The sequence below is a fragment of the Nilaparvata lugens genome, chromosome 6, assembly GCF_014356525.2.
Source record: "Nilaparvata lugens isolate BPH chromosome 6, ASM1435652v1, whole genome shotgun sequence".
Classification (NCBI taxonomy): Eukaryota; Metazoa; Arthropoda; class Insecta; order Hemiptera; family Delphacidae; genus Nilaparvata; species Nilaparvata lugens.
Genome location: NC_052509.1, coordinates 52,549,266 through 52,563,666, shown reverse-complemented (window position 1 = coordinate 52,563,666; position 14,401 = coordinate 52,549,266). Strand labels below are relative to the sequence as shown.

At 33.7% G+C, this 14,401-nt stretch overlaps 1 protein-coding gene across 2 annotated transcripts; it reads left to right on the top strand.

Annotated features, from left to right (window-relative positions):
• The first annotated feature begins 3,828 nt into the window (after positions 1 to 3,828).
• On the top strand, positions 3,829 to 14,233 carry LOC111053395. Of its 2 annotated transcripts, XM_039431229.1 has the most exons (4): positions 3,855 to 4,405; positions 7,801 to 7,967; positions 10,268 to 10,757; positions 14,013 to 14,233. In XM_039431229.1, exons 1-4 carry the CDS (start codon positions 4,168 to 4,170, stop codon positions 14,021 to 14,023), a joined length of 906 nt encoding a protein of 301 aa, XP_039287163.1. In that variant the 5' UTR covers positions 3,855 to 4,167; the 3' UTR covers positions 14,024 to 14,233. The 2 variants fall into 2 exon arrangements, with proteins under 2 accessions (XP_022195970.2, XP_039287163.1); XM_022340278.2 differs by lacking the exon at positions 14,013 to 14,233 and having other exon boundaries at positions 3,829 to 4,405; positions 10,268 to 13,436.
• The last annotated feature ends 168 nt before the right edge of the window (positions 14,234 to 14,401 follow it).

The window sequence follows — 14,401 nt, the reverse complement described above, 5'->3', positions numbered from 1 at the left end:
TGTTCGAGAGGACATCAAGAACAAATCTGTGGATATAGAAAAGAATCCGAAGGAATAAACAAGATTTTCCATTGCGGCGACCCTTGAAGCGAAATTCCAGTGCTGCCAGCCCAAGAACATAATCATGATTGATTGTATAAGCATGTACATTGCTGACATTTGAAGGAATCTGGCTTTAAACGTTGAGGCTTTTTCAGCTGGTTGCATGTTAAGGCTTTTCAGTGTTGCAGTGATACTTGTCAGAACTTTTTCGACTTGATTATGCTCCTGCGGAAAATAAAGATTGTTATCTACTTAAGATGAAAAAATACTTTACTTCAAGGGTATTTAGCAAAATATGATTGAAAAATTTAACAGACCACAATAGTAGTATCTCGGCACATATTGAAATACTACAATCCTCTACATTAGTCAATTTCTTAACTCATGTTAATGTCCTGAATAAACTCCTCTATTTGTGCTCTACCAACGACCATGCAGATAAATTATTGTTTATAATGCAGATCATCTGAATAGAATACAAGTATTTTGCGTTTGGGCATCTATCTTGAATGCATCCTAGAAGACAATTCTTTTCAGCATAGCTTAGTTCTCCAAGAAACTATCATGCTCTTAATAAATCTCATTGCTGTATATTTTAGATAATCATTCGACGAATAGATTTGATATAAATCTATCATTTGAATAGATTACTATCAAAAACATCGAACATCTTGAAAATTTATCTTTCCATCAACGTTAGTAGACAGTTGACTATAATAAAAAACATCGAACATCTTGAAAATTGTATCTTTCCATCAACGTTGTAGACAGTTGCAGCCAGACCTGATAACAGCGCTCACACTCACATTCCGGGACGACACGTCACGGTACGATAAGACAGAAAGCTCTATATTTATTTAGGATTTTTTCTAGACATTTAAAATTGATAAATTATTTATTAATTTTTGAGAAAGCATAACAACAGGTCAATGTAACTTACTGAGCGCGAGGTCCACTGTTCACAGAACTACTAGTGTTAATTTGATCTGTTCACTAATCTAACTAATTCTTCAGGTAAAGTAACCAAGGTTATCCTTACTGTGTTTAACATTCATAAAAAATTTCTGGGAACACTCACATTTGCAAAGTAATTTGTGATAGCTTGAGTACATAGTTTATTGTAATAGTAAGTGAATTTGAAAATTATAAAACTCTAAATACAATAGATTTTAGGATTTATTAGATTCAACCAAACCCTGCAATATTAACAAAACAAACTTATCACTTTACTACATGCTCGAACCATACTGTACCATTTCTCCTCCAAAGTGACTACCAATCTGAAGTTCAGTCATTACAAGAGTATTTCCCAAAATAAATGTCACCCTTTTATAAAATGTGCGGCTCAATCTGGTCATCGCAATAAAAGCTTTTCTGACCTTCTATTACGATAATTACTGAGATTGCAGCCCTTCTTGCTTAATGACAGTCATTATTTCCTTCCAAGCTACACTTATGACAGAAAATAGTGGAACAGTTACTAAGCCCCAAATTATATCTCTGCAAAAACTGTGATTTCAGTGTTTAATAATACACAATAATTGTAGTGACTAATCATTTGGATTTGGAAGTAGTCATTAGATTTCTTTGTGACAGTCTCTGGTCGAAAAAAGGAATGTTCCAGTTTCTCTCAAGACGTTTTCAATGCAATATCAGAGCGTTTATGTTTTACAGAGTAAGTTACATGCTTATCAAAATCTAAAAGAAAATAAGTCAAATTTTAATTATAATATTAATATTCGTATGACTTTTATTAGTGGGTATTCCCTGACGGAAGTTCCACCTCGCCTGAATATGTCATTTAAGCCGTCAATGGGCCTTACGACTGTCATACTTCAGCCGGGACCGACAGTTTTATGTGCGTTCCGAACCACCAGGAAGCGATTTTACAACTCTTGAATCGGAGTAGCAGGTACATGATTCTCAGTCGAATTCAGTCGAAAACTCTGTTGAGTCTTCAGTGCCATACAATTACGCCAACAAGCTGGATAGTACAAAATTAAAACAATCGTCACTATCGATATTTTTTTTCTAATGTGTCATTTCTTTTACAAATATTATATACCGGTTCAGTACCCAATAAGGCTCAACTCACATTTACGCGACTCAGGTCGAGAAGAGACTGGACTCTATTCGAGAGCATGTGTTTCCAAATGGTGACACTCAGACCAGTCTATTCTAGTCCCCGCGACTTCACCATTTGAAAACACATGCTCTCGACTAGAGTCGAGTCTCTTCTCGACCTGAGTCGCGTAAGTGTGAGTTGAGCCTAAATGATAATGTGGAATGTTGGTGGATAAATAAATTAGTGTTGTATTTATACTACTATATACAGTAATATATAGTCCGTTTCCATTTTGAACTATCAACAATATCGATATACTGATATACTCATCAATAATACAAACAATATAATAGTTTTGATTGAGCAATGTAGAATTCATTTCACTCCTGAAGAGGAGCTTCATAAGAAGTGGAAATCATTCCACTTAGCTTTATCAAAAAGTAAGTTGAATAAAACATTTAGGTACTTAGAAACAAATGTCTATTAACAATAGTGTTATTATTAAGTGCTTTGTCATAGAAAAAACATAGATTACTTTTTTACTTCATAGCAAAAGATTATTATTTTTGCGAAAGATTGTTGAGTACAATGTAGGTCCTAAGCTACTCAATTTGAGAAATCAACCTAGGCCTAGTTAAAAATTATTTCCCTGAAGAAAAATAATGAAAATCTTGGTATTTCCAATGATTAAGAATAATTTTGTTAATCAAAATTTTAATGTAAACACTCTTGTCAATATAGGGTCAAAACATATTGAAGCGGCGAAGGTAGCCTACTGGTAGGGTAAAAGGAGAAGGCAGAAGGAAGCGGAGACATTGATTTAAATTATTTAAATATAATATTATATATATATATATATATTATATATATATATATATATATATATATATATATATATATATATATATAATATATATATATATTATTTATAATTTAAAATGAGAACACTCAATCTCAGTATTTAACTTCACTGACAGTCTGACACACTCTCGCTATACCTCCATCACTCGTCCACTATGTTTTGACCCATACACATCTTTATTATCTGATAGACAGAATAGGCTACCGTAGGCTACTGAGCTTTTATTTTATAGGCCTATCTTCAATCTTCTGAATTGATGAGTTGCCGTAGTCAAGTGGTTTTGTGAACCAGTCCGGGCCGTGACATATATTTTTCTCGGACTAGTCCCGTGTTTCAGACGGATACGTTAAATCGTCGGTCCTAGCTGAAAGCAAAATAAAAGGTAAGTCAGAGGCCTTATAAATTTGATCAGGTGTGACCAGTGAGTATAGAATGTAAAAATGAAATTGCAAGTAGAATGAAAAAGAATGTATAATAAAATATAAATGAAATAGAAAATTTGATAAAATTTAAAAATTTAGGTATTTGAAAATTTAAGAAAATGTTATTTAATCTTTATTTATTTTTAAATTAAAATTCGTTTTAAATGATATAGAATGTAAAATCAAATGTATCAATGAAATCAATCGTTTAATCAATTGGATTATTTATGGTCATTAAATATATTAAAATAAAAATATTACTCTACTTTTATACTTTACAGTAGGATACTATATACTATACTGTGATACTATTACCTATTGCTATCCTACTTTCCTTGCTCTTTTAGATTTTAAATTTTACCTGATAATTAAATATCGATATATGATTAATCGAGGTACTAAGTGATCGAAATCATCGATGGCTTTGAAGTATCGATAGATCGATTCCGAAAACATAAACATAAAAACATATAACAAAGAAGTGCAACTGGTGTGGTTATGTCGTTTTCTTTGAATTAAGCCGTAAATCTGTAATCTGAGTGATCAAAACAATAAGCAATTTAACGGTCATTTTTGTTTGTATGAGATAGAAAGGTTCACATTATATTATATCTCACGTTCTTTTTTTAGTGATTCAATTTCAGTTGAACTAGAATTTTTTATACCTAATATTAGGCTACCATATCCTATATTTCATCATTTTTTCATATTAAGCAACCTAATTCGCTTTGAAATTTTCAATTATATTTTTATTGTAAATCAGTAATATTTCATCGATGGAATCTTCAAGAATACGTTCTTATCTCATATTGGATTTGGAAACAACTGGATTCATCAATTCCAAAATCACAGAAGTATCATTACTAGGTGTTGTTCGTGAGCACATAGAAGAATGCCATGCTAAGAAATCACCAAGACATAGTAAAAGTATAAATATTCCTCGTGTTGTTCAAAAATTAAATGTTTGTGTGTATCCTAATCGGATGATCAACAATCTTGTCTCAGAGGTTACAGGTTAGTTTGCTCATAGCCTATCGTCAAAACAAGTAACTTGTATTTATTCAAATGTTGGCTATACTTTGTAGATAGGCCACTCTCAAGGATAGTAGGATAGGGATATGTTTTATACCCTATCCTGCATAATATTCTTGGGTCACTCCTACGTGTAAGTCAGATAAGTCAGTAGCCTATAGCCTAGGCACACTAGAACTGGTACAGATTGATCTGCTATCTCTGAAGTTGCTACTCATTAATTAATTTATTTTAAAATTAATAAATAAATACTCTGTGGAGTAGCTTTAAAATGGGATAATTTTATAAGGTCAAGTAATTTTATAATAAGGCTTTGTGGAGTTTATGAACTCAGAATAAATGTTGATTGAACTACACCATTTGTGAGTAGCAAGAATAATTTTATGACTTGAGCCTAATGGCGCATCTATATGTTGGCCCAGTGAAGGCCAATGTCAACCAGCGCTAGTGTGTGGATGAGTGGGTTGCCAGCACTTGGCTTCACGGGCCTTCACAGGTGTGCTGTCCTCTTAAATAATAATAAAGGTTACTACAAGTTTTTATTAATTTGTACAAAAGTAGTCCATATAAGTGAAGTGTTTTAATAAAAGGATAGCGCTATACTATCATTAAAACTTGGATCTCACCATAGTGAGATCTAACTAACGATACTGCAGATCTGTCTAACACTGCAGATTTGTTCAAAGAGGACAAATGCACGATCACAACACAAGACAACGGGCTGACATTGATCTACCTCATGCAAGACTCACACGGTCACACAGTAGTTTCCCTGTCAGTGCACTAAAAATATTCTACAGGATGCCAGCGAGTCTCCGTGTGCAGGAAGTGAAGATTTATTTAAGAGGGTGCTTCGGGCAAAGCTTGTGAACCTGCCGCTTTACTCCCTGAATGAGGAGGCAATACAGAGTTTTTTTTAATTCGCTTTAACTGCCACCCATCTCGATATTGTCTTTAGATGGTTGGATAGGAACCAATGGTTGGATAGGATTGTGTTTTAAAGTTTGACCTAATGACGCAATATATCCAGCAAGTGCTGGTCATGGATGGAGAAAACTGAATTATTAAAAACTTTGAAATATTTCAACTAATATATTAAAAAAATATTTATAAGTTTTTAAAGTTGAAATATTTTAAAGTTTTCAATAATAAAGGGTACTACAAGTTTTTATATTGTTTTTATTAATTCGCTATCCTTTTCTATCACCGCAGGGTTGCCAGATCGTTTTTTATCAATGTAGAAATATAATTAATAAACAAAATATTAAATCTCAATTATGAGAATGTATCATTAAATCATTAAAAATATATTTTATTGACGGATAAAATATAATAATAATAGTATTGAGTGAACTGGCTGGCTCAGGTCTGGTGGTAGAGTTTTCAGGTCGCAACTGATAAATTTCAGGGCTTCTGACATGACCTAACGACTGTTTTTCAGGCAGCTGTGACCGACAGCTTAACGTGTCCATCCGAAACACGGGAGTGGCCGAGATTAATATCTTGCCCGAGCCAGGATATGAACCCGAGTCTCTGAATCATGAAGCCAGCATCTGATCCATTCAACTACGGCCACTCCTATAAAATATAATTGCTTATTATATTATAATTGACAAGATAGGAATGGAAAAATAAAATCATGTTTGGATCTGCTCTAGGACAGAACACTGATGACGATGATGATGATTTTAAACAGCAATGAACAGTTGATATTACATTAGTTGTACTGGTATCAGCCACCCTCCAGGTGCTGGCAAGGCAGGGAATCGGAAACGCTGTTCTCCCACCTTTCTACGCGACCCTTTATAATGTGCCATTATTGGGACGCCAAATTTTGGCGGTCAGTTTGTGTCTCACTGGTGTCTGAACCTGATACACACAAGACCCACCAATGGTTGCTCTCTGATGTTGCTCTCCTAATGTGTTACGAGTCTTGAAGACGAGTCATGTTTTTATTATGATTTCATAAAATTTACTAAAATGATTGTGTTTTATACTGAGTATTTATTGACCTAGGCTTATGTTCGTTATGTAGGGTAGATTTAGGTCCTATTATTTCTTGTCTATTATAGGCCTAGTGTAGGTCTAGGCTATTGGAATTTCTAGGTGGTTTCACCTTGCTATTGTTCTATAATATGTCTCTTATTTTTTCTCATTCCAGTTTAATTGATTGAAGGATCTGTCAAGGCACGTAGGTTTGTTTCATGTGAAATTTTTCTTGCTTGAAATTTGGCGATTGAGAAGTGACATAAGTTAAATATTTCAAACCGAACAAACATGCTTTTTGATCAAGCGGTAGCGTTTTCTCACTTTTGACTTACTAAAGACCAAAGTCGTTTAAAAGAATTTGTTCATTGCATGCAATTACTACAGTTTTTCCATTCATTCATAACATCAGCTGAGGCTATTTGGGATCTATGACAGACAGTCCTCCATGCGGTGACACATGGTTTCAGCTGGTTAATATACAACATTATATTATTTACAACTTTTACATCAACAAACTGATACGGATTGAGACATGGCTTACTTTAGGCGGGATGCACACCGGAGAAACGCGTTTCGTGAAAAAAGTTTCAGGAAACGTGAAACGAAAGCTGCTCGCAATCGACTGATAAGATTGAGCAGGGAACGTTTCTTTTGTATGCATGCGCGAGTGAAACGGATTGCATGAAACAAATTTCATGAAAGAGGGCTTTACGAAATGCGTTTCTCCAGTGTGCATCCCGCCTAAGATAATCTATCTATAGTAGGCTGTGGTTGAGATATTATCAATGTACGGTTTTCGCCAGTTATTTTCTATTGGAACTCTGTATCGAAATCATGTATCATATGACAACCTTCACATTTCAAAAATTGAAATTGGATTCATATGAGGTTCAAAGATGTTAGAGTAACTAAGTAATTTTTGACGAGTAATTTTTTATTTCCAATAGGATCCTCAATGAAACCTACTGTTAAATTATTCTTTTTAGAGAAATATAGGCCTATGGCTGTTTCCATGATTTTCATCAACTCTGTATAGGCTAATTAAAAGTTGAGGGTTTCAAAGATTACAATACAACAGTTCTTGAGCTAGTTCTCCAATCCAGGGGGTCAGAAGTGCTAGAAATAACCACTAACAAATACCAAGGTACACATTTTTTCAATCATTAAAAAATCACCAGTCTAATAATACGGAAGCAAAACATTCATCCACATTGCCAGTAACATATTCAGTTTTTGTTTGCAACCTACATTGCTTACAATTTGCTTACATTTGCAACCTACATTTCTTGTTACCACAGAAAAAGGACTACCATTCGCATTTTGTTTTCACTAGGTGCTGTTACTGATTCATATAATTATTATAATATAAAATTTCATATGTTTTCCAGGCTTAACAAATGACTTACTTCAACCATATCCATCGTTCAATAAAAATACCTGCAAACAGATTGTCGAATTCATCAAGATGCTTCCCAAACCTGTATGCATGCTGGCACACAATGGAAATAGATTCGATTTTCCTATAATTAGAGGGGAGCTTGCAGAAAACGGAATGGTGAGTTAAAAACACGTTCTCAAAAATTGTTTTTGAGTCTTCATTTGAAATTTATTAGGTTCCAATAGAATATTTTATAATATAGAGAATATTTTATCTGGTTTCTATCTTTATTCGGAGGATTAACAGTTTTTGACTGTGTCTCTCGGTCCTCCCCCAATTATTGTAATGAATAATTGTGTATCAATGAAGCAATAAATGAATTATGAATTACCAGATTTAGCTGCATACAACCCAGTGACATCGATTTAGTTTTAAAGAAAAGTTTTAGTATATTCTTCCTCTACACTTGGAACCAAAATCAAGCATTTTCATTTGAATCTTATTATATTCCAAATGAAGACTCATGCTGTTTGTTTTTTCAAGTCTCAACAATTCTTCATTTTAGATATTTTCTTATAACATAAAAATTAATATGAAGCTACTTCTATCCTATGCCCTGTGGCATTGGAAACAGGCGTGATGGATGATGCTTTGGCCTTAAAAGAGATGCAGTAATTAGTAACTTATCATCAATAAATTTTTCGGAATATAATCTTCATGTGGAAGCATGATGATGAAATCACACAACACTGTCTCCTATTCAAGCTCTATGAAAGAAAAAAAAACATAAGTTTTGTTCATAATCTATGTACAACTCATTATTTTTGAACATAAAAATATCTAGTAAGAACTTTGAATGCTTTCATAAAGCTCATAAAGAGCTAATTTTATCAAGAATCATCCGAATCCTCCGAATCCTCGCAAGATAATTTGTTATTGGAAGACATCAAAGATTTTCCATAATTATCCAAGGCGGATTCCTACATTCATATTACGTGATGAGTGTTAGAGTAAACACTAATATCCAATCTTCGTCACGTCATCAAATAAAAATTAATTCTATTCTATCAGTATCAGTGTAGTGTTTGTATCCAGTACAGTGAAATATTTTTCCAATCCGTTCTTATGGTACAGTGAAAATATTTTCCAATCCGTTACAATGGGACTATTCATAATCGCCCGGTCGGGCTGAGTGGGATTATTGCCTTAAGAACAGGGGGTTAATATTTTTAAGAATAAGAATTTTCATTAGCCATTAAACTTTATACAAACACTAGCCGTCAGGCTCGCTTTGCTCGCCATATCCGTCTAGCCAGGAGGCTCCGCCCCCTGGACCCCTGACTGGATCTTCCAAAAATGAGATCAGCGGGCTCGCCTGAATTTTTCATTTCAGCATGCTTCATTCCATCAAAAGGTCAAAGTACTTCCTCGCTCGATTCAATCACCGATTAATTTCAATTATTTAGTGCAGGGTGAAAAACTTCGTTAGGATATTATGAGAATTATTGTACTCCAGTCTATCCTTTAAAATTAGATAACTATATCGGCGTATCTTTGGCGAACAAAATTCTTCCACCTCAGCTAAACCTGTGTACTGATTTTAAAAAAATATATTTTCATATCCCAACACAACATCATTACACCCCAGCTGAGCTTCTGTAGTAAATTTGAACATTTTCTTTTCATTTGTTCTCGACAAATCTGAGAAAAAGAAAAAAACGCAGGAAAAACGCTAATTTTGGGCGTATCTTTGACTTTATTGCAAATTCCTTCTAATACAACATTATTACACCCTAGCTTGGCTTCTGTACTAAATTTGAACATTTTCTGTTCATTTGTTCTCGATAAAGCTGAGAAAACGCTAAAAAAACGCTGGAAAAACGCTAATTTTGGGCGTGTCTTTGACTTTATTGCAAATTCCTTCTAACACAATATTATTACACCCTAGCTGAGCTTCTGTACTAAATTTGAACATTTTCTGTTCATTTGTTCTTGATAAAGCTGAGAAAACGCTAAAAAACGCAGATTTTGGCATATCTTTGGAAATTTTTCCAAATCCGTTCTTAGTGCGCCTCTAAAGGGCCAACTGAACATACCTACCAAATTTGAACGTTTTTGGTCCGGTAGATTTTTAGTTCTGCGAGTGAGTGAGTGAGTGAGTCAGTCAGTCAGTGAGTGGGTGCCATTTCGCTTTTATATATATAGATGCAATAGACTTCGTCAAGATAAAAACAATACATTTAAATACAATACATCAAAGTCCAAATTTCTTAAATAAATTATTTAACTTTTAAACTTAAATAAATTTCCATCACAATCTCTAGATTCACTCTACTATGCACATACACTGACACTGATATGTTGTGGGAATTAACAGTTACTTCTCTCAAGTTTATTTTTGTTGTATCTTTGATAATCCATTCAATTTATTCCGGGTCAAACTTGTTAATGCGATTGGTGTTGTGATTCATTTGCAGGAATTACCTGATGACCTGTACTGTGCTGATACTCTACAGGGCTTCCGCGCACTGCTCTACAACACAATAAAAAACGCAGATGACCTCCTCGAAATTGATAGCGACGAGGAAACTCAGTTTAATTCACTGCTAGAGACTGAGGAGATCATCAAACAAGAGAAAGAAGACATGCAAAACGAGGAGAGACTATTCGAGGTCATAAATGAAGTGGAAGAGATAGTTGAATCGGTTCTATGTAAGGAGACCGAAACACTGATGACTGATAAGTATGGGGAAGATGTGTGGGGCGAGCAGTATTGGGACTCCGCACTGCAAATTGCCTCCGAAAAGGCGGAAGCCGATTATCTGAAGGAGGTGAAGGGGATCGATTTGAGTGCAGTCAAGTCGAGTCAAGAAGTAACGCCTGTTAAGAATAGTAAGAAAGCCACAGTGTCTCAGGTGTACAACGCAGCTACGACTTTGAAAGAGGTGAAGAGGAGTCTGTTTGCAGGTGAGAGTAGTTTGCCAAAACCTAAGAAAAAGTACAGGTTGTGTGATTGCTATGAGTATCTGATTGGCAGGGAGATAATGGATGCTCATCACGCCGAGAGTGACACTATGGCGCTGTTGGAATGTCTGGTGGCTTCTGGGCCGAATCTGCTCTACTGGATTGATAGTAATTGTACTTTGTTCAAGCAAGTACAGAAACGGCGATGAGTGCAATGAGTTCGCTTAACAACATGCAGTACAAGTGGTCTTACACATATTTATCGTACATATTGATGGTTCAGTCCCTAGAATAAGGTTGAAATTGCAGCTGTTTGAGGGGAGTAGAGTATTTCGCATACCTTACAAGTAGTCTTACTCATTTTGCATATTTATCATATTGATGGTTCAGTCCCTGATAGGTCTAACATGCTCCAGCGAGAGGGTAATATATTATTGAGCATGCGCTTCGCTTCTCGCAATATGTTTTGCTTCAGCCGACAAGGTAGCCAACCATACACGTTCTTCAATCAACCTTATTCTTGTAACTAATCCTTTGATAGGTACTATTAGTTTTAAATTCTTATTGACTGCCATTGTCTGGTCTTAGCATGAAATTGTATGTGTTGTATGACGCTCAATTGTTGTGTAAGCGAACTCTTCCACTTGATTTTATTTAACTATTAGAACGTTTGAGAACTCCCTCAAATTTATTTGACTTGTAGAAGTAGTTGTAGTAGTTGTTGAATTAGAGGTAAGTCTATGATATCCAATAGCATAATGTAGGTAGTAATTCATATTTCATATAGAAAAACATTCTATCATGAATTGATTAGTTATGAAGAAAGAACTGCCTATGTAATAACTCTTAGTGCCGGTTGCACAAAACCCGGTTAAATTTTAATCGTGATTAATTTCATGAGAATCAATCAGAGAAGCAATTTTTCGAAAAAGCCTTCTCTGATAGGTTCTCGTGAAATTAATCACGATTAGAATTTAACCGAATGCTGTGCAACTTTCAATGAAGGTTGACTTTCGATCGGCACTCAACGTAAAATCTATCAATGATTTTTTATTAGTATACAAAAATTTGGTTTTGATCTCATTTCAAAAAGTCACAAATTACCAACTGGGAGTTGAAAGTATTCTATTTTTCCAAAAATATTTTCAATTATCCTTTTTTATTTAAAATATTTGTATTTATTATTCTACTTCCTATTCTAAATATATCCCAAAATTGCTTTTGCATTTTTTGCGTATGATCAATGATAAAGAATTATACGTTCATTGGAAAGCTTATATAGGAAAGCGAGTACTGATCACTGAACATCCATACTTTCAAATCAATGTTTCCATTCTACGAATTATTTTTATCATTGTTTTAACACTACCAATTATTTTAAACCAATATTTTATTAGAAGCATGTTCCTAGTTCTACATAGTTATTCTATTTGGTCAGTCAGTTGAAACGCTTTTCTCAGATTTTCTCCCTACAACTTGCTCATGCATAGCAATTCTTATTTTATGTGTAGAATTATTTTTAATTGATACAGACTTTCTCAAATACATTAATGTTCACTGCAAAGCAGTGGATACATTACTGTCCATTATTTTAACACGGATAATGCAATTTTAATGGAAATGATATTACTTTTTTATCATTTCCTTTTTACTGTTCAATCAAGGTATTTTTCTTATATTATAACAGTATTTGTTCATGATTTTCAATTTAAATGTTATCAGACTTGGGATAGAATTCAAAATGTTGGTCATAATAAAGTAGGATTAGACAACCAAGTTAATTATTAATAGTATTATTAAAAATAATTTTATTGAGAAAAAGGCTGAATAAAATGACCTTAATTTTCTATTCTGTTAAAATACCTTTCTAACCGTTCAATTTTTCAACTGTAATTCTTCACAACGGTTGAATTTGCTTTTTTTACCTCTTTAAAATTAAAACCAGCCGTAATAAGTCGAAGATTGAAATCATCTTTGTTGCTGGAAAACTTTTTAGTTTTTTATACAAGTATTCAAATTCCATGTCTCAGTACCCTCTTAATTGTTTTTTTCTCAAGTCCAATCACTCTGTAGTTCTGTGAATTTTATAATAATTTCCATCCTACATAGTAGTTTTATGAAATGCAAGCCATGATTCCTTCTTTGATTAGGGCAAACACGACTGCATGATTTAGTCGTGCTACAAGTCCTTGCGTGCTGCAATTTCAGACTATGACCAGTGATGGGCTTGTCTCAATAAATGGCAATCAATTATAATTAAACACCAAAGTCAACCAATAAGCTAATAAAAACTCACAAATTTATTTATAAACGGATTCACTCTAAGTTCAAAAAGTTAACTATATTTTACCTATATGGAAGATATATCTTCGAGCATTTTACTATCACACTGTACTAGCTACTATCACAAATAATATGCACAACATCACGTTCATCACTGTTCGAGATCTTACAAAATAATATTATACAGTCTCTATTGAATTGAAATTATTTCTCTCATGACTATCTTAGAAAAACTTTTATATGAAATTAATATTCAAAATTTAATGTTTCCTACAGGATTTGTTCATGAAAAAACTTTATTATTGTAAATAACCATTTTGTAGCAACCTATTGTTGGTGAAAATATGTATTTTATGAAAGTTATATATTTTAAAAATAAACTTATTTTTATCATTGAATTTCAATTTCATCTGGTTTCATCACACAATATTCCAATCTCCTTCCATGATTCCATGTGCCCTTCAGACTCTGACAGCGTAAATTAAAAAAATATATACGGTAATAATCGTCTCTGTTTGCTGCACAACGAACATTCAAGAACATTCAACGAACAACAAACTTTCATAGAAAGTTTGGGCCTTAGTAAGATAAGAGTTGGATATGTCGTGAGGAAATGAGGAATAATATTATTGGTAGATTCTTCTAGTGATACAAATTTCTTACTCTTTTCCCATGTGACTATATAGCCTACATAAGCAGTTATCTAAAGGAGCTGTTACTTCGTTTTAGGAACTGAAGGATCAATATTATTTTTTTGTGAGATAAGTTTTGCCACCGTATGAAGTTCACTGAGCAGCAGCAAAAATTAACATTATAATACATTCAAAACGAAACGTTATAACGTCCCAACGTTATAAGAATTCATATTTTCATATTTATTTTATGATGATTTTCAAATATTTATGAAATGTTTTATAAGTTTGAATATCCCTGAACATTTTGCTAAAGTAGAACATTGATTCTCGAATTTTTCAGATATTGCTTGAAGAGCAATGAACTATTTATTCGTCCGATGCTGCAACATCAATTGAATACTACAGAAGGCCCACAGTAGCGTCAGAGTTGAACGAAAATTATATCTGCTGAGTGTTGAACTTGAAACCAGCTGGCTTGGGCTGTTTAGCCCTTAACAAACGCACCCATCGTTCTGTCTCTCAGCTTAAGAAATATTGACTCTATCTGTAAGTTTTCCAAATTTAGTTTTTCCTTGTAATTTTGCGATTTTCGTAATCTGGCCACTAACGATATGACATGCATGATGAACATGTATGTACCCACATGTTCATCATGATCATGAATGTCCTGTTGTTAGTGGTCAGCCTTAGAAATTTTTGTTGTTGAAGGTACATGAATAGAAAGTTGTA

Coding starts and splice junctions, on each gene's coding strand:
- LOC111053395 (XM_022340278.2), top strand. CDS start 4,168: ATGGAATCTTCAAGAATACGTTCTTATCTCATATTGGATTTGGAAACA. Junction 4,406..7,800: donor TCTTGTCTCAGAGGTTACAG/GTTAGTTTGCTC, acceptor TATGTTTTCCAG/GCTTAACAAATGACTTACTT. Junction 7,968..10,267: donor AGCTTGCAGAAAACGGAATG/GTGAGTTAAAAA, acceptor ATTCATTTGCAG/GAATTACCTGATGACCTGTA.